This window comes from Ranitomeya imitator, chromosome 6 (genome assembly GCF_032444005.1).
Source record: "Ranitomeya imitator isolate aRanImi1 chromosome 6, aRanImi1.pri, whole genome shotgun sequence".
Classification (NCBI taxonomy): domain Eukaryota; kingdom Metazoa; phylum Chordata; class Amphibia; order Anura; family Dendrobatidae; genus Ranitomeya; species Ranitomeya imitator.
Window position 1 is genome coordinate 326800507 of NC_091287.1, and position 25272 is coordinate 326825778.

Consider the following 25272-nt stretch of genomic DNA (forward strand, 5'->3'; position numbering starts at 1 on the left):
TACGTCCTTCTACAGAACCTAATAATTGTATGATACAATATTGTTCTGCTCCAGGAAGACATCCAGGCCTCTCTTGAACCCCTCGACTGAGTTCGTCATCACCACCTCCTCAGTCAAGCAATTCCAGATTCTCACTGCCCTAACAGTAAAGAATCCTCTTCTATGTTGGTGGAAAAACCTTCTCTCCTCCAGACGCAAAGAATGCCCCCTTGTGCCCGTCACCTTCCTTGGTATAAACAGATCCTCAGCGTAGTCACAGGAACATCAAGCTGCTTGGAGATGGTCTTATAACTTTTACCTTTTGACCACGTGTGTAGACCACAGTTCAAGAACAGTTCTAATTTTTATTTTGGAGCGGTTCACCATGCATTGTAAGTGATGACTAGACAATATATATATATATATATATATATATATATATATATATATATATATATATATATATATATATATATATATAATTTTTTTTTTTTTTGCTGCTATTACACAGTATAAAAAAAGTCTTTATTGTTATAAATAATTAATTTCGTCACCATCTTCAGATATGGGGTTTTGACCTTTTTTTCTCGTTACACCATTTAGCGATTTGGGTTAATTTTTTTTTTTTATATTGATCTGGCGATTCTGAACGCAGAAATACAAAATGTGTATGTTTGGTTTTTTATTTTTATTTTTTTGTATTTTATTTTGAATGGGGCGAAAGGTGGGTGATTTGACCTTTAATTTTTAAAAAAAAATATTTTTCAAATCCTTTTTTTTTTTTACATGCTTCAATAGTCTCCATGGGAGACTAGAAGCTGCCATAATATCAGCTCTGCTACATACAGGCAATGATTACATCGCCTGTATGTAGCAGAATTGATCACTTGCTATGAGCGCAGACCACCTGGCGGCACTCAGAAATACAGCAGTGACAACCATAGAGGTCTGCTGGAGACCTCTGGTTGTCATTTCAACCCATCGGTGACGCGCGATCACGTGACTGGGTCACTGATGGGTGGGATTTCCGTCGCGCTTGCAGGAAGCGTGAGTTAAATGCCGCTGTCAGTTTGACAGCGGCATTTAGCGGGTTAACATCCGCAGGTGGATCGCGATTCCACCCGCGGCTGTTAGAGGCACAGGTCAGCTGTTCAAAACAGTTGACGTGTGCCGTGAAAGATGTGGGCTCAGGGCCGAAGCCCACATCAAATGGAGGGATTCCAACATCGGTGTACTGTTACGCCCGATGTCGGAAAGGGGTTAAGAGCTGATCTTAGAAAAGACAAAATTGTTTGCTATAAAGTGTTGAGTGCTGAAGTAATGGTTACTAGAAAAATTTTGAGTTTGAATTATATCTACGTGATTGTTATATTGTGTAAGGATGTAAGGAACCATATATTAGTGACCTAATCAGACGTGATCGTGACTTTTATTCGTTTTCAGATGTGCAAAGAATGGTTACACATCCAGATGGTATCATCTTTCTTGTGGGGAACATTTCTGCAATGAATGCTTTGATCACTACTATAGAAGGTAGGTAATAATAAAATAATAGCAATAGGCCACTGTAATTTTGCTAAATTTTGTTATATATATATATATATATATTTTTTTTTTTTAAGTCACAAAGATGGTTATGACAAATTTTCTACTTGGAAACGTACATGGACAAGTAATGGAAAAAGTGAACCAAGCCCTAAGGCATTCATGGCTGACCAGCAGCTTCCCTACTGGGTGAGAGACTTGATTTAACTTGTGTATCTAAAATTTGGATGTTATGAAAAGGGTTGTTCCACAATTAAACATACTGTATTTGTCGAGGTTTTAGAGGAGGAAAATAGAAAAAATTGAAACAAAAAATGTGGTCATTACATCATTACACACTGCTGCTGACACTACTATGGGGTAATATCCCCCTCATCCTGGTATACATGATACGTGGGGATGTGTGTGTATATATATATATATATATATATATATATATATATATATATATATATATACTAGATGGCAGCCCGATTCTAAAGAATCGGGAGTCTAGAATCCATATATACTTTATTTATTCAAATGTAAGAATAATACAATTAATAAATAATAGTAAGAAAGAACAAAAATAATAGGCAGTATATGGAGAAAACACCAAACAAAAGTTCAAAATTGGTGTGAAAATGTCACTGAACCACTTCACAACTAAATATATATAGTTTTGGTAAATGGTATTATCATTTTTTTGACGAAATTCGGCAGGAGCTTGAAGAGCAACGTCACTGGGCCCGCCTCCACGCAGTAGAAACTTGCTGTGAGGTAAAAATTCAAAAATCACACCAAAATGGCGGGCGGAGTGTGTCACAGTACGGCACGTTTCTGATTGGTCGCTCGCAGCAGGCGGCAACCAATCAGACACTGGACACTGTTGACGTCACTTATCTCCGGACATTATCTCCGGACAGGAAGTTGGCACAAATTGCAGGAAGTAGTATTCTAGGCAATTATATATATATATATATATATATAACAGAGTACAAGTTTGAATAATGAATTTGAATAATAGGAGAGGATGAGGCAGGAGTGTCTGGAGCTCAATATCCATGCCATCGGGGGGAATTTGGACCTTTTTGCATTTTGGTCTTCAAAAATAGAAGAATGGCCTAATCTTGCCTGTGACGCCTTGGAGGTTTTGTTATGTCTGGCAGCCAGGTTCTCTCAGAACATGTTGTCAGCGCTGCTGGTGGTGTCCTGACAGATAAGTGTATCCAGCTGTCCCATAAAAGTGTAGACCGCTTATCTTTCATCTAGATGAACCAGTCATGGATCTAAAATGACTTTTGCATCCCAGTCGCAGACTGGGCCGACTAGGCAATGGTGTCGTTTTTAGTGTGCTGCATTGATCTCGCATTATTGCAGTCTGCGACACCTTTTATTGTGGCTTCTGTGCCTGCTGTTGCTACTGATGTTGCAAACAATTTTTTGAAATGTGGAGACTCAAACTTGGGTCTTCATCTGGTGGGTTACCTGTAGTGGAAGGGGTGTCAGAGGCCCATTATACTATTTCTACTCTGCGGAAATTAATGCCACTTAAGTAGTGTGTGACAATCATGTTTTGAAATGTTTGAACTCCTGGGTCTACTTCACGTATAATCCGTGTTACTATCCTTCAGTTTTTCTAACAGTGGTGTACTAAGCTGCGGTTTGTGCCACCTAAGTGTGGCTGAGCTAACATCCAGTTTGAGCTGTTGCATGAGGGATCAGGCTCCCAGCAAAGAAGGCTTACACCGGTCCCTCACCCACCTCATTTTAAACCCTTCCCGCCGCGGCCCTTTTTTTTTTTTTTTTTTTCGTTCGTTTTTTGCTCCCCTCCTTCCCAGAGCCATAACTTTTTTATTTTTCCATCAATATGGCCATGTGAGGGCTTATTTTTTGCGGGACGAGTTGTACTTTTGAATGACACCATTGGTTTTACCATGTATTGTACCAGAAAACAGGAAAAAAAATCCAAGTGCGGTGAAATTGCAAAAAAAAAAGTGCAATCCATTCTGGCCAAGAAGGCCATGGTTCTCCCTTCTAAGGCGGATGTCATTAACATACCCATGGTTTCTGCCAGAAGTTTCCTGACCTGTTAACCCAAGGACCAGTGACCCACTCTCAGGTGAAGGGCTTCCATCTGGCAGCCTGGAATTTGAGAGGGCGTTACTGAGTCGCCAAGGATTCTCAGCAGGGTTAGTCTCCACCGTACTGAACAGCAGAAAGCCTATAACATCTAGAATCTAAGGTAGGCTAGGGTAAAAGTTTCTTGACTTCCTTAATCCCTTCATGACCTTGGTATTTCTCCTTCGCCTCATTGGGGGACACAGACCGTGGGGTGTATGCTGCTGCCAATAGGAGGCTGACACTAAGTGATACAAAAAAAGTTAGCTCCTCCCCTGCAGTATACACCCTCCTGCTGGCTCTCAGCTAACCAGTTCTTGCTTAGTGTCTGTAGAAGGCTCTGAATATGGATTGGATATTGCCTGAGCTTGCCAGAGCTTCAGAGACTAAACTCCCTCGAGAGCATTTGCCATTCAATTCGGATAAGCGATTCACTGGACAGAAGCATCTACGTGGGATGCCATGCCTTGCCTTTTTTTTAAGGGCGACAGGTCCTTTAAAGGGCACCGATCTCCCCACACCATCAACAGACGAGCACACGGAGTGTCGTCTCCATGTTTCCTCTTCTGCATCCAGGCCTAACGCCAGACAACCTGTCCTGTCCACCCGGAGACCTGAACTCTGTGGACATATAGAGGCACCCTTTTTGGCGTACGAGCTCCCCCCTCTGCATCACCACTATTTAGCGGATGATGCAAGAAGGCGGACAATTCCTCTCCACTTCCCTGTTAAGAGGTTGATGGATCGAGGGTTCCTAATTTTTATCTCTGCACCGTGAAAAGAGGAGATGGCAAGAGACTATGACCTGCTGGATGCAGCCGCACATTCTGCCATGGGGCAGATTAACCGGGTAGAATCTCCTGTGGTATACCTACCAGTATCCCTACCCGATGGGTCATCAATTAAAAATACCACGGACTGTCAGATAGCAAATCTGGTTCGTTCCGTCTTGCGGCTTCAGGTCCAGCGCTCTATCCTCCCTAGCGGCCGCATGGATTGCTAGAGCAATGGTCTCCTGGCTGGAGACCTTAACTACCTTGATTCACACCAGCAGCAACTGGTTAATCAAATCCTTTGAGCGGGAGACTGACAAAGGATTGTATAAGGATTGTCCAGCACAGTCTAGATCTAAGGGATCTTGGCTCCAAACAGGGGAACGAAAAGTAAGATCGACCCTGGACCTCAAACTTCTAACAACCTTTGACATGGTCCTCCTTCTTTGGATGGAGTTTCTCCGCTCAGCCATTATTTCAACAGAAAAAGGTGCAGTTTCCGGCATCCATCGACATTCGGGTTGCTTGCCCTCTGCAAAAATTCCTTCGCCTTTCCATTCGTCAACAGCATTTTCAAGTCACAACCTTGTCCTTCGGCCTTGCTTCCGCACCCAGAGTGTTCGCTCGGGTCATGGCGGATGTCATGTTTCTCTTGCACTCTAGAGGCGTGCTCGTCCTGCCCTGTTTGGTCTGTCTAGCTGCCCTTCCAGGACTACGCTGAGTCGTCTATATCTCTTGCGATACCTTCTCTCCTGGGCTGGCAGCTACACTTAGACAAGTTCCCCTCATTTCCAGCCCAGCAGATATCCTTTTTGAGGATGATCCTGCACACTTCTAGAAGGATGGTAATTCTTCCTCGAGACAAGGTCATGGCCCTTCAACAGGGAGCTCGCGCAAGGAGAGTTCTGAGGACTTGATTACTCACCCCCTCATTTCATTTGATTTGCTAAGAGAGTTCTGAGGAAAAATGGTGACGACAATGGAAGCGGTTTCCTTCGCTCCACTCGTTTTCAGCAAGTCAAACAGACTTTCAGACAATAGTCTCTGAGCTCCTTCTTCATCCAGGGCCTTTCTCCCGGTTCAATGGTTATTAGTAACTACCAATGCCAGTCTTCTTCTCCCCATCATTGTTCTGGAGATCCGAACGGTAGTCTTACAGCAGGTCCACTGCCTTCTGGCGGGTCACCCTATCCGAATTCAATTGGATAATGCCACGGCGGTGCCTTACGTCAGTCATCTAGCAGGTACCCACGGTCAGGCGCCATGACCGAGGTACCTCACTTTCTCTGATGGGCCGAAGTCTATTATTCGGTGATCTCGGCAGTATATATCCCAGAAGTAGAACTCTGAACGGCAAACAAATTCAGCCGTCAGGGTTCCGCCTCAAGTCAGTGGGAACTTCACCCCGAAGTCTTCCATCAGATCTGTCCTTACTGGAGCTCTCCAGTTGTAGGTGGGATGACATCCAGACTGAAGGCCAATGTACTCGAGTTCGTGGTTCGGCCTCGAGATCCAAGAGCCATCGCTCTCCATGCTCTGGTTCTGCCGTGGTACCAGTTTCCATAACTCCCCTTCCACTGCTTCCGAAAGCCTTTCGGAAGCAGAAAGGGGCCCCAGTGATCCTCAGAGATCCGCACTGACCACGTCCGTTTTTTGTTTGCGGAGCTAGTATCTTCTCGCCTTATCGCAGCACAACTGCAAGTAGGGACTTTCTCACAGGGAGTTTTCACACGTAGTTCTTCCCTATCGCATACCGTTAGATCATTGGGACCTTATTATTCCTAGGAGTCTTAGGGTACCGTCACACTATACGATTTACCTACGATCACGACCAGCGATATGACCTGGCCGTGATCGTAGGTAAATCGTAGTGTGGTCGCTGGGGAGCTGTCACACAGCCAGCTCTCCAGCGACCAACGATGCCGAGGTCCCCGGGTAACCAGGGTAAACATCGGGTAACTAAGCGCAGGACCGCGCTTAGTTACCCGATGTTTACCCTGGTTACAAGCGTTAAACTAAAAAAAAAAAAAACAGCACATACTTACATTCTGGTGTCCGTCAGGTCCCTTGCCGTCTCTGCTTCCTGCACTCACTGACTGCCGGCCGTAAAGTGAAAGCACAGCCGCTGTGCTCTGCTTTCACTTTACAGCCGGCAGTCACAGTGCGAGAAGCAGAGACGGCAAGGGACCTGACGGACACCAGAATGTAAGTATGTGCTGTTTTTTTTTTTTTTAGTTTAACGCTTGTAACCAGGGTAAACATCGGGTAACTAAGCGCGGTCCTGCGCTTAGTTACCCGATGTTTACCCTGGTTACAAGCGAACGCATCGCTGGATCGCATCGCTAGATCGGTGTCACACACACCGATCTAGCGATGACAGCGGGAGATCCAGCGATGAAAGAAAGTTCCATACGATCTGCTACGACGTACGATTCTCAGCAGGATCCCTGATCGCTGCTGCGTGTCAGACACAGCGATATCGTAACGATATCGCTGGAACGTCACGAATCGTACCGTCGTAGCGATCGAAATGTTATAGTGTGACGGTACCCTTACAGTAGGCTCCTTTTTCATCTGGGCAGACTTTACTATCAGGGAAAGTCCCCCCGTTCTCCTCTGCGATATTCTCACTCTGACGAGTCTTCGGAGCTAGCTTCTTTGCTCTTTCAGACTTTTTTCCCTTATTACCTTCGAGGCAAGGTTGTCCTCAGGCCATCTCCATCCCTTGTTACCAAGGTGGTACTGTATTACCACTGTTATGAGGGCATAGTTCTTCCCTCATCTCTTTTGGCTCCAGTCCACAAAATGGAATAAGATCCCCCATATTCTGGACGAAGTGAGTGCTCTGAGTAGGTACGTCTTGAGGACGGCGTCCTGAAGGTTGGACGTTTTATTTGGGCTTCCTGACGGTAGAAGAAGGCTTCCTGACATTTTCAGGAAGGGTTTAGCCGTTTCATCGACCATGATAACATGGTGAATTCTTTTCACCATCCAGGAGTCCTTCCGTGCTAGATGTCAGCCTATCTCCCTGTCTATCAAGGGTTCTAGGCACCAGGCGTCGGCAAGGCACGCCTGCAAGCTTGCGGATTCGTCCAGTCCGCATGCATTCTTGAAGCACTATAATTCCCACACTTCCACAGATGTGAGTCTGGGCAGGCGGACTCTGCAGGCCGCGGTGGCGCACTTGTAAGTAGCGGTTACACAGGGCCTGATCTATTGTTGTCCCCACCCAGGGACTGCTTTGGGACGTCCCACGGTCTGTGTCCCCCAATGAGGCGAAGGAGAAATAGGGATTTTTGTGTACTCACCGTAAAATCCTTTTCTCCGAGCCATTCATTGGGGGACACAGCTCCCACCCTGTTATTAGCTTATGCTTGTTTTTTATAATATGACATGCTATACGCTCATATATTGTTATTGATCTCCTACTGCTTTTGCACCGAACTGGTTAGCTGAGAGCCAGCAGGAGGGTGTATACTGCAGGGGAGGAGCTAACTTTTTTTGTATCACTTAGTGTCAGCCTCCTATTGGCAGCAGCATACACCCCACGGTCTGTGTCCCCCAATGAATGGTTCGGAGAAAAGGATTTTACGGTGAGTACACAAAAATCCCTATTTTCCGTTTTTCCGTGTTCGTTTTTCGCTCCCCTCCTTCCCAGAGCCATAACTTTTTTTTTTTTTTTTTTTCTTCCATCAATATGGCCATGTGATGGCTTATTTTTTGCGGGATGAGTTGTACTTTTGAACGACTTCATTGGTTTTACCATGTCGTGTAGTAGAAAACGGGGAAAAAATTCCAAGTGCGGTGAAATTGCAAAAAAAGTGCAATCCCACACTTGTTTATTGTTTTGGCTTTTTTGCTAGCTTCACTAAATGCTAAAACTGACCTACCACTATGATTCTCCAGGTCATTACAAGTTCATAGACACCAAATATGTCTAGGTTATTTTTTATCTGAGTGTTAAAAAAAAATAAGCAAAACTTTGCTAAAAAAAAAATAAAAAAATGCGCCATTTTCCGATGCCTGTAGCGTCTCCATTTTTTGTGATCTGGGGTCGGGTGAGGGCTTATTTTTTACGCGACGAGCTGACGTTTTTAATTATACCACTTTTGTGCAGATAACATTGTTTTGATCGCCCGTTATTGCATTTTAATGCAATGTCGCGGCAACCAAAAACTGTAATTCTGGCGTTTCTAATTTTTTTCTCTCTATGCCGTTTAGCGATCAGGTTAATGCTGTTTTTATTGATCGGCCGATTCTGAACACGGGATACCAAATGTGTAGGTTTTATTTTTTTTATTTTTATTTTTTTAATTTTATTTTGGATGCGGCGAAAGGGGGGTGATTTAAACTTTTAGATATTTTTTATTTTTTTCATATTTTTAAAAACATTTTTTTTTAACTTGTGCCATGCTTCAATAGCCTCCATGGGAGGCTAGAAGCTGGCATAGCCTGATCGGCTCAGCTACATAGCAGCGATCATCAGATCGCTGCTATGTAGCTGAAATGCAGGCTTGCTATGAGCGCCGACCACAGGGGGGCGCTCACAGCAGGCCGGCATCAGTAACCATAAAGGACCTCTATGGTTGCCATCCTAATGCATCGCCGACCCCCGATCATGTGACGGGGGTCGGCGATGCGCTCATTTCCTGCCACGCGGCCGGAAGCGCCGGTTAAATGCCGCTATCAGCATTTGACAGCGGCATTTAACAGGTTAATAGCATCGGGTGAATCGCGATTTCACCCGCCGCTATTGCGTGCACATGTCTGCTGTATAAAACAGCTGACATGTCGCGACTTTGATGTGGGCTCACGGCCGGATCCCACATCAAAGCAGGGGACCTGACATGCCCCGTACTAGTACGGGGCATGTCGGGAAGGGGTTAATTGAAAATTCAATTCAAAGATGTAAATGCTGGCCCAGACCCTGATACCTCATGCATGACTGACTGCAGTTGTGCTATTATAAAAGGTTCTACTGTGGGTAAATTGATGCTACGTTTCCTTGTCTGCCCGTAATTTTTGGAATCGTTTGGACTCCAAGTTGGGTATCCTTCATGTCTGTTGCCTGAATTTGGCAGGGCTCTCAGAGCACCAGGCCTACACCTGTCACTCATCCAAATGTTCAATCCAAATGATCAATGTTTCAGCTAGAAATGCCGGTCCAAGCCCTGTCCCATGCATTTATTCTGCACAATTATACTATTTGTACTCCGGGTCAATTGATGACACTTTTCCTGTTGTCTGCTCCTAATTTGAGCTGTTTGGGAAGGTTTTTGGCCCCCTCTTAAGGGGGTTTGGTTTTGCGTCCCATTGAATTCAGTGGGGTTCGGGTATGTTAGACGAACCGTTAAACAAATGGGACGTTAACCAAACCGGACCTTGAAAGGTTTGCTCATCTCTATTGGTTACAGTGCTGGATAGTGTTTGATTTGTTATTAGTTTACAGGAAATACATTTAGCTTTTACTGTATTTTTTGTTATACGCTTTCGCAAATATTTTTTAGGTACAGTGCACAAAACCTGAATGTGGAAAGTGGCGTCAGTTGACAAAGGAGATACAATTAACTATGCAAATGGCAAAGACTTACAGATGTGGTATGAAGCTGAATAATGTTCTCAAGGTAACGTTTGATGATACTGGCGATCATTTATGAAAATTAGTGGAGGAATTACTCATAATAGCCAAAAGACCACAAGTTATCAGTGCAGTTTTGAGAAACTGGCATCTTATTGGTTGTTCTGAGTATTCGTGTTGCCTTTTGCTACATGATTTCTCTTCACTTTTGAAATGTATTTTTTGGTTCTAACAGCAATTTGAAATTTACATTTTTATCGATGCAGTTCAGATATATTTTTATATATGGGGAGCAGCGCTTAATAGCGGACATTCCCTGTACTTCCCACTTCTTTGGCAAACACTGCTTCTGATTGGAGGTAAAATTACTGATCAAACAGCCCCGGTTACCACGCTGTCAAATGACAGCTGTGATCGGAGTTATAAAGTTTACCTCCATTCCCTGGTCGCAGGCTGATGTGACTACTGCTTCCATCAGACTACCCCTGCTGCCGCTAATAACAATCAGAGCTGATGAATACTCCCATCAGCCGCTGTCTGGGCACCAAATGAATAATTTAAAAAAATAACGGCATTGGGTTCCCCTGTGTTCTTGATAACCTGTCAGGCAAACCTAACAGTTGGGGGCCTCAACCCTCAGCTGTCAGTGTTAGCAAGGGTGATTATTAAGAATAGAGGGGTCCCCACTCTGTTTTTGTAATTTAAATAATTAATTTAAAAAAAAACATTGTGTGGGTCCCCTCCATTTTTGACAACCAGCCTTGCTAAAGCAGACAGCTGGGGACTGGTATTCTCAGGCAGATAATGGATATTGACCCCCTTTGCCCGGCTCTTCCAACTTGCCAGTGGTTTTTAGCCTGGACGGTCGCATCTTGGCATCATCCAGGTTGAAAACTATTTATTCCCAGACATGGATTATGGTGGGGGAAAGAACAACGGATTGGTGAGAGATATTGTTCTTTTTTTTTGTTTTTGTTTTCTTACAGGAGACGAGTGATTCAATGGAATGGGCATTAGGTGAGTATAACTGTGTTAGTTATTTTTAAATTAAAAAAGGAAAACTGTGTTTTCCCTTCCCCCATGATTGCACACCTGAGAGAGGGGATCCGCCCAGTCAGGACAGGAAACACTACTGAAAATAAAAGGGCGGTACCTCTGTCGCTTCAGTTGGGTTTCCTGTCATGACAGGGACCCTTGTGCTGAACACGGCGGAGAAGTTTCCACTTAGCCATTACCCGTCCCGGCGTGGAAGAACAGGCAGCGCCTGTGCGTCAGTCCTCGGGTACTGGAAGCGCCATCCGCGGGTCCTCCGGGGCTTTGCATCCGAGTGGGCGTCTGTGCAGCACGGCCCGTGCTCTCATGGTCTGGCTACAGCAGATAGAAGATCAGCTAACGGATAAAGTTTCTAGAAAAGATATCCTTGTAAACATATCCTTAGTGCAAGGAGCAGCGGCTTTTTTGGCAGATTCCTTGCGGATTCTGCAAGATTAACAGCTAGAGCAGCGGGTTTGTCCAATGTGGCAAGGAGAGCCCTATGGTTTAAAGGTTGTCCGGGGGATTTGCTGTCTAAACATAAACTGTGCTCCATCCCATGCGACGGTCAATTCCTCTTTGTCTAAAAGCTAGAAGAGATCTTGGAACATGCAGGAGATAAAAAGAAAGCCTTTCCAAGTTTCTCTAGAGATCCCAAAAAACCTTTCTTTGAGAGGAGAAGATTTAACAGAGATCGTCCCCCAGGAGATAGGAGAAATTGGGACTTTAAAGATAAAAGGGGATCGGGCTACATGTTCAAAGGGCCCCCTACATCAGCTAAAAAATCCCCCCCTAATGACATTACATTAGAGGTTGGAGGAAGGCTCTCCCTCTTTTTTCCGGCCTGGATAAACATCTCCCCCAGCACCTGGGTTTCAAATATTATCAAGGACGGTCTAAAGATAAAATTCATCCGTCCACCCAGGCAGAATTTTGTAATTACTCCCCGGAGGAAGTCCCAGCAGGAGCAATCTACTCTGGAGACAGAAGTCTTCGGACTTGTTCACAAAAATGTCTTGCAAGAAGTCCCGGCTCGGGAGGTAGGAAGGGGGTTTTACTCCCCCATCCTGGAGAACCATAGTCAATCTAAGAAAGCTCAATCAATCAGTAGAGAACTACTCCTTCAAGATGGAGTCCATCAACACGTCCACAAAACTTCTTCTGTTCCCACACTGCTTCATGGCAGTAATAGACTTAAAAGATGCATATTATCATATCCCAATACATCAGGATTATCGGAAATACTTGAGAGTACCGCTCTACATACAAAACCAAGTAAAACATTACCAATATACAGCCTTTCCATTTGGCCTGTCTACAGCTCCCAGGGTCTTCACCAAGGTGATGGTAGAGGTAATGTCATACCTCCGATCCTGGGATGTGGTGATTGTCCTATACCTGGACGACTTCCTTGTGGTAGGGAGGACAGAGACCCATTGCTCCCATCAAGTAACAGTTGTAACATCAACTCTAATAGAGCTGGGTTGGATAATAAATATCCCCAAATCAAGATTAGTACCAGTAAAAGTGCAGTCCTTCCTAGGATTAATACTGGACTCCGAGCGTCAGCTCTGCCTCCTTCCGGAGAACAAAGTTGCCAAAATAATGAACTTGACCAGTACAGCAATACATCAGCCAGCGATGACCCTAAGAAAAGCAATATCCCTACTAGGCTCATTGACGTCATGCATTCCGGCTATAGGATGGGCACAATTTCACCTGAGACAACTGCAGTGGGAAGTTCTGTCAGCTCAGAAACTGATAAGAGGGCATTTGGAAGGAAAGCTATGTCTTTCTCAGGGCGTAAGAGATTCCCTAGTTTGGTGGACTGTGAAGGAACATCTCACAATGGGGGTCCAGTGGCAGAAACCGGTCGAAGACATCATCACGACTGACACAAGCGGTATAGGTTGGGGGCTCATCTGAGGTCTCATTCAGTACAAGGAACCTGGTCTTTGCAAGAAAGGATTCATGGCTCAAACGAAAAAGAACTATGGGCAGTGGAAAAGGCCTTCAAACCTTTTCTCCCCTTGCTCCAGGGCCACAATACTCGAATCATGACGGACAATCGAGCAGTGGTAGCTTATATCAATCGCCAATGGGGGACGAGATCCCGGGGCCTCATGGAGGTATCAAATCTATATTTTCAGTTGGCAGAACAACACCTGTCGTCCCTCTCAGCACCACACATAAGGGGTGTAGAAAACACACAGGCAGACTTACTGAGTCGCAGAGGTCTGAGACAGGGGGAATGGTCCTTAAACCCCAAGGTGTTCCAACAAATAATACAAGCCTGGGGTACACCAGAAATAGACTTATTTGCCACCTCACACAACAAAAAAGTCAAAAAATTCTGCTCCCTTAACCCAAGAGTCCTTTTGCAGTAGATGCCCTGCTAATACCATGGAGGTTCTCTCTGGCCTACGCATTCCCCCCGATATTGATGATTCCAACAGTAGTCCGGAAGATCAGAGAAGACCCGAGCAAAAATAATACTCATAGCTCCATTCTGGCCAAGAAGGCCATGGTTCTCCCTTCTAAGGCAGATGTCATTAAAATACCCATGGTTTCTGCCAGAAGTTTCCTGACCTGTTTACCCAAGGACCAGTGACCCACTATCAGGTGAAGGGCTTCCATCTGGCAGCCTGGAATTTGAGAGGGCGTTACTGAGTCGCCAAGGATTCTCAGCAGGGTTAGTCTCCACCCTACTGAACAGCAGAAAGCCTATAACATCTAGAATCTACGGTAGGCTATGGTAAAAGTTTCTTGACTTCCTGGGTGAACCGTTGGGGGATGTAGCTCCAGTGGGACCCATCCTAGAGTTTCTGCAGACAGGGTTGCAGCACTCTTAATCCCTTCATGACCTTGGTATTTTCCGTTTTTCCGTGTTCGTTTTTCGCTCCCCTCCTTCCCAGAGCCATGACTTTTTTTTTTTTTTTTCCATCAATATGGCCATGTGAGGGCTTATTTTTTGCGGGATGAGTTGTACTTTTGAACGACTTCATTGGTTTTACCATGTCGTGTAGTAGAAAACGGGAAAAAAATTCCAAGTGCGGTGAAATTGCAAAAAAAGTGCAATCCCACACTTGTTTATTGTTTTGGCTTTTTTGCTAGGTTCACTAAATGATAAAACTGACCTACCACTATGATTCTCCAGGTCATTACGAGTTCATAGACACCAAACATGACTAGGTTACGTTTTATCTAAGTGGTGAAACAAAATTCCAAACTTTGCTAAAAAAAAAATCAATAAACAATCGCGCCATTTTCCGATACCCGTAGCGTCTCCATTTTTCGTGATCTGGGGTTGGTTGAGGGCTTATTTTTTGCTTTCCAAGCTGACGTTTTTATTGATACCACTTTTGTGTAGATATGTTCTTTTGATTGCCCGTTATTGCATTTTAATGCAATGTCGCGGCGACCAAAAAAACGTAATTCTGGAGGTTCAAATTTTTTTTTCGCTACGCCGCTTAGCAATCAGGTTAATGCTTTTTTTATTGATAGATAGGGCGATTCTGAACGCGGCGATACCAAATATGTGTAGGTTTGTTGTTTTTTTTTGTTTTGTTTTTTTTTTATTTTGAATGGGGCGAAAGGTGGGTGATATAAATATATATATATACATATATATACTGTATATGTATATATATATATATACTGTGTATATATATATATATATATACTGTATATATGTATGTGTCATCAGATCTCTGCTATGCAGCAGAAATGCAGGTGTGCTATGAGCGCCGACCACAGGGAGGCGCTCACAACTAGCGGGGATCAGTAACCATAGAGGTGTCAAGGACCTCTATGGTTACAATGCAGAAGCATCGCTGACCCCAATCATGTGACACGGCCGGAAGCTGTAGTTAAATGCCGCTGTCTGCATTTGACAGCGGCATTTAACTAGTTAATAGCGGCGGGTGAATAGCGATTTCACTCGCCGCTATTACATGCACATGTCAGCTGTTCAAAACAGCTGACATGTCCCGGTTTTGATGCGGGCTCACCGCCGGAGCCCGCATCAAAGCGGGGCTTCTGACCTCTGACGTACTATCTCGTCCAAGGTCAGAAAGGGTTAAAGTTCAGCCTTGGGGGCCCTATACAACTGCAACCTAGCATCAAATAGGTGAGTTTCACGATTCAGAAAATCCTGTGGCAAGTCTAGGCCGGTTATTATCTCAAAAATCCCTCCTTGGGATCTAAATTTAGTCTTAGAAGCCTTAACCAAAGACCCTTTTGAGCCTTTGCGGGAGTTGTCACGTAAATTACTCACCCTGAAAACAATTCTACTGGTAGCCTTAACATCAGCCCGTAGGGTAGGTGATTTACAGGTCCTGTCAATATGCCCTCCTTATACTCAGGTTCTTGAGGACAGAGTAATTCTAGGATCAGACCCGGCGTATCTCCCCAAGGTGGTCCTAAAATTCCATAGGAGTCAGGAGACTACTTTACCATCGTTTTGTAATAATCCTAGAAATCCTGGGGAACAAAAGTTCCATATGTTAGATGTAAAAAGATCTATGTTACAATACATGACCGTGACTAGTCAGTGGAGGAAAGACCAAACCCTATTTGTAGCCTTTCAGGGTAGTAAAAAAGGGTGCAGGGTAGCTAAAAGTACCATTGCTAGATGGATCAGGCAGGCCATTAGTTTATCCTACTCTGCGGGTGGCACTCCGGTTCCTGAAGGCATCAAGGCTCACTCCACCAGAGCCATGGCTACCCCCTGGGCAGAAAAGGCTGAGGTATTGATTGATCAAATTTGCAAGGCCGCTACCTTGTCCTCACCCTTAACTTTTTTCAAACACTACCGGCTAGACCTTTCCTCCTCTGCTGACTTAACCTTTGGTAGAAGTGTACTTCAAGCAGTGGGCCCTCCCTAAGGTTTCATTCTACAAAAGTCTCTCAGGTGTGCCGTCATGGGGGAAGGGAAAACACCAAGGTTACTTACCGGTAGCTGTTTTTTCCGGAACCCATGACTGCACCTGTATATTCCCCCCTTTATCACGCCTTCGGTGTGCACTATAGTTTGGGTGTTTTCAGTTCATATGATGTGGTGATGGATTTGCCATGTGTACTAACCAGGGGTGCCTGTCATGCTCTGAAAACCAACTAATGTGACAGAGAGGTACCTCCCTTTTATTTTCAGTAGGGTTTCCTGTCCTGAATGGGCAGATCCCCTCTCTCAGGTGTGCCATCATGGATTCCGGAAAAACCGGCTACTGTTAAGTAACCTTGGTGTTTTGTTTTTATTTCAAATGAAAGACTTTATTCTGGCTGTGTCATTATTTACAGAACAACTATAGGATTAGTAATGGTTAGGTTTCTTATAGACGCTTCTCCATTACTAATCCATGGGCTTGATGTCATCAGACAATAGGTGACATCAAACCTACAAATATGAACCCCGCTTGGCACCGCTACAGTGGGAAGAGCCGGGCAAAGCGTCAGAATTGGCGCATCTAATAGATGTGTCTTTTCTAGGCGGCTGCGGGCTTTTATTTTTAGGCTTGAGGTGTCAATATCTATGTCCCCTTAGCAGCCTGAGAATACCAGCCCCCAGCTATCTGCTTTAGGAAGGCTGGTTGTCAAAAATGGGGGGGACCCCACAATATGTTGTGTTTTTTTTTTTTATTATTATTATTTATTTAAATAATTACAAAAACAGTATGGCGGCACCTCTATTCTTGATAACTAGCCTTGCTAATGCTGACAGCTGAGGGTTGCTACATCAGTGGGGGGGGGCGCTATACCCTTATTTCCGATCACCATTTCAAAACGGCGAAGAGGGAATAAGGCCCCTTATTGACCACTCTTTTAATGCATGTCAGCTGTTAAGGGCTTAAAGTATCACGATCAGAGCTACAATAGCTCAAATCACGGCAGTTACAGGTGGCAGCTGTATAACCGTCTGCAACCACCAATTATGGAGTGGGCTCAGGGCATAGATTCTGCTCCATACATGCACATCTGACATCTGCTGTACATTTATTGCATGTGTCGGTAAAGGAGTTGAAGACTAATTGCTGCCATAGATTTGCAATGTATACCTTTGCCAAATTTGGTGTGCGTGTGCCATATACCCAAAATTCTTTAGCTCTAGTTTTCTATGAAGTGCGTTTTTTGTAATGTTATTGTGACAAATTTAGATAAGTGCATTTGTGTTGCATGTTAATATGTTTTAGAGCTTGCTCACACTTGCGTATAAATCGGACGAGTGCATTCCAATAAAAAATTTGATTGCATTCAGACCAGTGTTATTCAATGAGGCAGTGCAGATCTGTATTCGGCATGCTGCGATTTCACTCCAAAATTAGACAGTGCCAGAAAAAAATCACATGCCGTACAGACAATCGGTATGGCATCCAATTTTTCTTTTTAGTTACATTACAGTTCTGTATCATGGAAAATTGTAAATGGTCCTGTAAAAGATTAATGGCTTCTGAGTTAAAAAAAAAAAATGGATTGTATACAGAGGACAAGTGAGAAAATAATCATCCCAATCTCCTGGATGAGAATGGGACAGAATTATAATGATTTATTCTCAAGTATGAACCTACCCTTATTTCTAAACTAATGTTTTATCGCTGTTTTGTATTGCTTAGGCTGAAGGCTCAGATCATTGTTCTATGCCAGAAGACCTGGTAAGTGTGATGTATGGAAATGAGGGTAAGAAGCTCGCTGTAATTAGAGATGTAATTACATGTGAATATATTGGGAGAATGAATATGAAAAACATAGCAATCGCGTTTGCAAAAGGATATGGCATGGCTCTATAACGGCTGAAAGAGTTGCTAAAGTCATTCACATACATGGTTTTTAATCCCTCTAATGCCACGTTCACACGTTAAGTATTTGGTCAGTATTTTACGTCTGCATTTGTAGCCAAAACCAGGAGTGGGTGATAAATACAGAAGTTGTGACATGTTTTTGTTCTACTTTTTGTCTGATTGACCCAATCTTGGTTTTTGCTTACTAATACTGAGGTAAAATATTGAACTTGAGAACATGGCCCCAAGGTTCTATAAACTTGAAATGCAGAAATTAAATTTTCTCCATCTACAGAGATGCCAAGCGTGCAGAGAGATGGCTGTATAACTCGTGCAGGGATTGCATTGCAGTGCACGGACTGGCCGACACCTCGGCTGACCTGAGCGTGATGTATTTCTATGCCGCTCTCACGCTCAGGTCAGGAGATTTGACTGTCATTCCGATGATTGCGATGCAATCCTCACTAGTAATATGGCCGTCTGTCTGCGTTCTAAGACAGAGTAGCAGAGGTGGTGTCGGGGCTTTGTTTCTCTGTGTTTGCTTTTTTTTTTCTCTGACAAACTGCTTACAAGCATAGTATAGAGATGGGTTTTCAGTTCAGTACAGTAATATGATTGTACTGTAAGTAAGGCTAAGGGTACCGTCACACTATACGATTTACCTACGATCACGACCAGCGATATGACCTGGCCGTGATCATAGGTAAATCGTAGTGTGGTCGCTGGGGAGCTGTCACACAGACAGCTCTCCAGCGACCAACGATGCCGAGGTCCCTGGGTAACCAGGGTAAACATCGGGTAACTAAGCGCAGGACCGCGCTTAGTTACCCGATGTTTACCCTGGTTACAAGCGTTAAACTAAAAAAAAACAAACAGCACATACTTACATTCTGGTGTCCGTCAGGTCCCTTGCAGTCTGCTTCCCGCACTCAGTGACTGCCGGCCGTAAAGTGAAAGTGAAAGCACAGCCGCTGTGCTCTGCTTTCACTTTACGGCCGGCAGTCACAGTGCGGGAAGCAGAGACGGCAAGGGACCTGACGGACACCAGAATGTAAGTATGTGCTGTTTGTTTTTTTTTAGTTTAACGCTTGTAACCAGGGTAAACATCGGGTAACTAAGCGCGGTCCTGCGCTTAGTTACCCGATGTTTACCCTGGTTACAAGCGAACGCATCGCTGGATCGCATCGCTAGATCGCTAGATCGGTGTCACACACACCGATCTAGCGATGACAGCGGGAGATCCAGCGATGAAAGAAAGTTCCATACGATCTGCTACGACGTACGATTCTCAGCAGGATCCCTGATCGCTGCTGCGTGTCAGACACAGCGATATCGTAACGATATCACTGGAACGTCGCGAATCGTACCGTCGTAGCGATCGAAATGTTATAGTGTGACGGTACCCTAAGGAAGTACCAGCTCATACAATGCTGGAAGATTTCATATACTGTGCACTCCCAGAATTCCAGTGTATGGCCTCGAATTGCTCACCAGGTTGGGCGTATTTTGTGGAGAAAAATGAAAGCTATGCGTGGCAAAATTACTATGTAACTATTTATGAATATTTAAACAAAATGACAGACTGAGTCTTATAACACCGTTAGTTTTTCTACATGGGATATATGGTAGTGGAAATTCATTTGGTGATTGAAAACTTATTTGAAGAAATCACAGTAAGGGCTCATACCCATTACCATGAAAATAAATGTTCTGATTTCGGACCTGAAAAGTTGGGCAAGTGTCATGTGATTTTTTTTTTTTTCATGCAAGTAAAATCCGATTTTAACACCTGGCATCAGATTTATATGCCAATGTGATCTGATTGCAATGCGATTTTTTTTTTTTTTTTTTTTTTTTAACATGGGCTTTTACATAGAGAATTGCTGTGTGTAATTTACAGTTTTCCAAGGAAATATTCTTCAAGAGGGGAAAAAAAAGGCATGGGATCCCCCATGTCCTTTGAAAAGTTGGCAATTCATCTGCCGCATACAGTAAAATCACAACATGACCCAACAGAAAAGCTAGAATACATAGAATAGACAGATATAAAGATGTCAGTCACATATATAATTAGTACAGTGCTTGTTTAACTTACTGTACATCGGCTCTCAGCTGCCCCAGAAATGGCGCATCCATAAGACGCGCCAAATCTGGCATGTAGCCTCGCTCTTCCCTCTTGGTGTGGTGCCATGTGGGGTGATAGTTGGGGGGGATGATGTCACCTTTGTATTGTCAGATGACATCAAGCCCAGAGATTATTAATGGGGAGATGTTTATATGACGTCCGTCCCCATTATTAACCTCATAGTAATATTGTATTAAAAAAAAAACACCCCCAGAATAAAGTCCTTTAATTGAAAGAATAACAGACTCATTAATGAATCTATATTAAGCTATATTCACGTCATTGCCCAGTCCACTGAAGCCAATGTCCACTGTAACAGAATTAAAATAATAAACAACCATATTCCTCACCTGTCCACAGAGGAGAAGATAATCCATTTGTTCTGTAATATGCAACTATACAGCCTGCCATCCAGCAGAGACAAAGCACTGTGCATGCTTTCTCTGCTCAATATCGCTGTGAGCTCCTGTCACGTCACTGACTTCACTGTGAGCATGAGAATATTCTCAAGTTCGTGGTGCAGTCAGAAAAGTCCTGGGAGTTCCTAGCCAATGAACTCCGTTAAACTCACTGAGGTCAGCGTGAGCTCCCTTAGAACTTTCCCACAGAGATACGATATGATGTTTTGATTACCTCTTATTGCATTTTATTGCAATGTTGTAGCGGACAAAAAAAGTAATTCTGGTGGTTTTTATTTTTTTCATTTTCTCGTTAGACTGTTTATCGATTTGGATTACCTTATTTGCTCATGTATAAGTCGACTTGAGTATAAGCCGAGGCACCTAATCTTGCCTCAAAAACTGGGAAAACTTATTGACTTGAGTATAAGCCGGGTATGCATGGCTCCAAGTCCCCATCCTTGTATGCATGGCTCCCCATCCTTGTATGCATGGCTTCCCGTCCTTGTATGCATGGCTCCTTATCCCCATCCTTGTATGCATGGCTCCTTATCCCCATTCTTGTCTGCATGGCTCCTTATCCCCTATCCTTGCCTGCATGGCTCCCCTTTCCTTGTATGCATGGCTCCTTATCCCCTATCTTTGTATGCATGGCTCCTTATCCCCTATCCTTGTATGCATGGCTCCTTATCCCCTATCCTTGTATGCATGGCTCCTTATCCCCTATCCTTGTATTCATGGTTCCTTATCCCCTATCCTTATATGCATGGTTCCTTATCCCCTATCCTTGTATACGTGGCTCCTTATCCCCTATCCTTGTATACGTGGCTCCTTATCCCCATCCTTGTATGCGTGGCTCCTTATCCCCTGTCCTTGTATGCGTGGCTCCTTATCCCCTGTCCTTGTATGCGTGGCTCCTTATCCCCTATCCTTGTATACGTGGCTCCTTATCCCCTATCCTTGTATGCATGGCTCCTTATCCCCTATCCTTGTATACATGGCTCCTTATCCCCTATCCTTGTATACATGGCTCCTTATCCCCTATCCTTGTATACGTGGCTCCTTATCCCCTATCCTTGTATACGTGGCTCCTTATTCCCATCCTTGTATACGTGGCTCCTTATCCCCTGTCCTTGTATGCGTGGCTCCTTATCCCCTATCCTTGTATACGTGGCTCCTTATCCCCTATCCTTGTATGCATGGCTCCTTATCCCCTATCCTTGTATGCATGGCTCCTTATCCCCTATCCTTGTATGCATGGCTCCTTATCCCCTATCCTTGTATACATGGCTCCTTATCTCCTATCGTTATATACGTGGCTCCTTATCCCCTATCCTTGTATGCATGGCTCCTATGAAAAAAACATCCTCCTTACTTTCCCTGCGATTCCTCGCTGCATCTCGTTCCGATGCCAGCAGCTCTTCTGGCCGAGCGATCACGTGTCCCCGCTCATTAAAGAATGAGTATTCACTCCACGCCTATAGCGGTGGAGAGGGGTGAAAATGCATTACCTCATTGAGCAGGCACCCTTGCTAGCCTGGCTGCTGCTGGAAGCCGGCGGCTGCTGCTGTAACTGTGCGCGCTGTAAGAGCAATGAATATTCATTGCCAGTGCAGTGAATATTCATTTCTCTTTAGCAGCAGGCATAGGCTTTAGCCGCATTTTTGCCTTGTTTTTGCCTAAAAATACTATTTATAGTGCCACCTGGACCGTATTTAGAGTTTCTGCTGCCCTAGGCACTTTTAGTGGTGCCTCCCCAATTGGTGAGTATGACACTATCGGCAGTGACTTTGCCATAAATCGCCGATGTGAAAGTAGCCTTTTGCAGCAGATCGAGCAGTCTCCAGGTCTCCATTCTCTTTGTGCACACCCTCAGTCATTGCCTCACTCCCTGTGCACAGACCTCCCTCCACCGGACCCGGTAATCACCGCTTGCAGTGGCATACCGGCAGAAGTGTATGTAGGGTTTCTCGCACCAGGTGCAAGAATTCATGTTGGTGCCCCTCCCTCGCCAAGGACATATGCGATTTGCACACTTAGGCATGTACCCACAAGCTCCTCTCCCTAATGCTCTCAATGTTCAGTGAAAAACAGAAGCGGGAAGAGAAGCTCATCATCACAGGACCATGAGTATGAAAATCGCATATGAGCGAAGTGTCCATGTGACGACTACTGGAACCTGCAGAGCTGAATCCTGACATTGCAGGCTTCTGAATTCTCACAACTAATGCACTGCACACTACTAGGATTCTCCCTTGCCTGTGGACAGTCATGTCAGCACAACTATGTGATTTGTATACTTCTGACCACATTCTAACTAGACGAGCCCGGCCTCGCTCAGTTAATTTTCATTGACGGAGGCCACATATGTCTAGTCAGCATGTGACCACATGTATGTAAATCACCAGCATGAGAGAATCCTGACAGCGTGCAGAGCACTATGAGAATTCAGAAGTCTGCAGTCACAAAGAATGACTGCAGACTCATCACAAACCTGGACATCCCCTTCAATGCTCCTAATATAAATAAAAACATGAGTTAGTTAGTATCACAAATAACATTTACATCCAGGTACCTTATAGATGATGTCATCTCTGGAGCCGTTCTCCTTTTCTTCATCTTGTCCAGATCCCATGATGAGTTTTCTCATCCACAGCCGTCTCTGCAGACTTCCATCTTCTTCTTTTGCAGAAAATCTCCACATGATGCCCTTAAAGATACAAGTGTCATTATAATGCTCCTCAATAAAAAATTGCCCCTCACTATATTGCCTGCACAAAATATGACACCCACACTGTCCCTCTTGTGGTACATACTCTTCACACTGACCTCTTAAACTGTGTCCCCCCTATAGGGCCCAGTATTTATACTCCATCCTCCCCCCCTGTGTGCATGGCTCCCCTATCCTCCCCCCTGCGTGCATGGCTCCTCCATCCTCCTTCCCTGCGTGCATGGCTCCTCCATCCTCCCCCCCTGCGTGCATGGCTCCTCCATCCTCCCCCCTGCGTGCATGGCTCCTCCATCCTCCCCCCTGCGTGCATGGCTCCTCCATCCTCCTCGCCTGCGTGCATGGCTCCTCTATCCTCCAACCCTGCGTGCATGGCTCCTCCATCCTCCTCCCCTGTCAAACTCACCTCTCACGGTGCAGCGCAGAACTTCCCGGCATCTGTGCAGCGTCTTCCTTCCTGTATGAGCGGTCACGTGGTACCGCTTATTAAGGTGATGAATATGCACATATTCATCACCTTAATGAGCGGTACCACGTGACCGCTGAAGACAGGACGCGCTGCCGGTGCTGAGACGGAGTTGCAGCCACCGCTGGAGGAAGGTGAGTATGACGTCTTAAGCGGGGGGGAGGAGGGAGGGAGGAGGAGGGCGGGCACTTGACCCCGGACTTTTATAAAAAAAAAAAAGAAAAAACATTGCTCAAGTGCGCCCCCCCCCCCCCCGCATTCTGCCGCCCTAGGCACGTGCCCTCAAGTGCCTAGTGGCAAATACGGCCCTGAGTGCCACCAAAGTGAATTTGATTTCTGTTAATTCTTTCAGTGTTTTTTTGCAACGTTTTTCTAAAAAAAACACATAAAAACTGCTTTAAAATTTGGGTATTTTTTGTAGCGTTTTTCCTGACTAGAAATCCTTTTATAGTACAGAAATGTCTGCTGCAAATACGTAATATGTGCACATGGCCTTATTGTGTTTCTGTTCATCGTCAGAGGGTTTCTGAGGTTTCGACTCAACCATGGTACGCAATGCTTATTCTGCCTCCGCTCCTGAAGGACAGTCCTTCTGCTCCATTGCTGGCAGCTTATTACCCAGACTGTGTAGGCATGAGCCCATCATGTACCAGGACAAACCGTCTTCATGGGGACAGCAAGCTAGAGCAAAGCAAAGGCACATCTTCGAATACTGGTAAGCTTCCTATGCATCTTGGTAGAAGCTTGTAGAACTAGAGGTTTTGTAAAATGTGTTCATTTTGTTTTTCTTTGCTGTAGGGATCAATCCATATTTCCAGCCGTTTTACCAACCCAATGAATGTGGCAAAGCTCTGTGCGTCAGACCAGATGTAATGGAACTCGATGAGCTCTATGAATTTCCTGAGTTCTCTAGAGACCCCACAATGTATTTGGCGATGAGAAATCTTATTTTGGGTTTGTGGCACATAAATTGTAAGGTAGGTTTATAATAAAATAGCCTTTGGATTACATCATGCTTAACCTCTTAAGGGTGGTGCAATTTTTCATTTTTATTTTTTTTTGTGTGTGCCTCTTTCCTCCAAGAGCCATAACTTTGTTTTTTTCCATCAGCACCGGTGTAAAAGGCCTCGTTTTTCTGTGCAGGACAAGTTGTAGTTTTATCATTATAATGTACTGAAAACTGTAAAAAAATAAATAAAATTCAGGTGATGTAAAACGGTGGGGGAAAACCCCTCAATTCTAAAACATTTTTTCTTTTTTATAATGGGGTAGGATAGATTGATTTTTTTTCTCCTTTTTGTCATTGTGCAATAAATATAGTGGAAGAAGAGCGACACATCCAAGGAATACCATAAAGGAATTGTATTTATTTTTTTTTTGCATTACAAAAATGGATAAAAAAAAACTTTGCAATGCAAAAAGTCCACATGATGGCCATGAAAAACTGACGTGTTTTCGGCGTAACAATAATGCCCTTACTTACAGTCTACATCAAAACCGAGGTAGAGAATCCTTGTGAGGACCTAATAGACATTATTTCAAGCTGCATGAATACAATAGATTGAGTAAAGCATGTTTTTACAATTAACAGTAATTGTATTTTGCCGTATATTCATGCAGATATAGGCCACAGTTGAACAAGAAGATCACTACTGATGAAGGGCTAAAATACCCGAAGACTAATCTGTGTATTTATATATAAAAGTAAATGGGGGGGGGGAAGGTGTTTTGTTTGATATTTTAGAACATTGCTTTTGCCACAATCTAGGTTTAAT

General features: G+C 44.3%; 1 protein-coding gene across 2 annotated transcripts in view; it reads left to right on the top strand.

Annotated features, from left to right (window-relative positions):
- The window catches only part of KDM1B (lysine demethylase 1B), a 114254-nt gene that overhangs the window by 9639 nt on the left and 79343 nt on the right, over nucleotides 1-25272 (top strand). The window contains exons 3-8 of one of the 2 annotated variants that reach the window (XM_069730845.1): nucleotides 1423-1512; nucleotides 1602-1713; nucleotides 9905-10021; nucleotides 17616-17654; nucleotides 24017-24212; nucleotides 24296-24474. In XM_069730845.1, coding sequence (XP_069586946.1) covers nucleotides 1423-1512; nucleotides 1602-1713; nucleotides 9905-10021; nucleotides 17616-17654; nucleotides 24017-24212; nucleotides 24296-24474 — 733 coding nt within the window. The remainder of the gene's footprint in view (nucleotides 1-1422; nucleotides 1513-1601; nucleotides 1714-9904; nucleotides 10022-17615; nucleotides 17655-24016; nucleotides 24213-24295; nucleotides 24475-25272) is intronic. The other variant, XM_069730846.1, reaches the window with a different exon arrangement.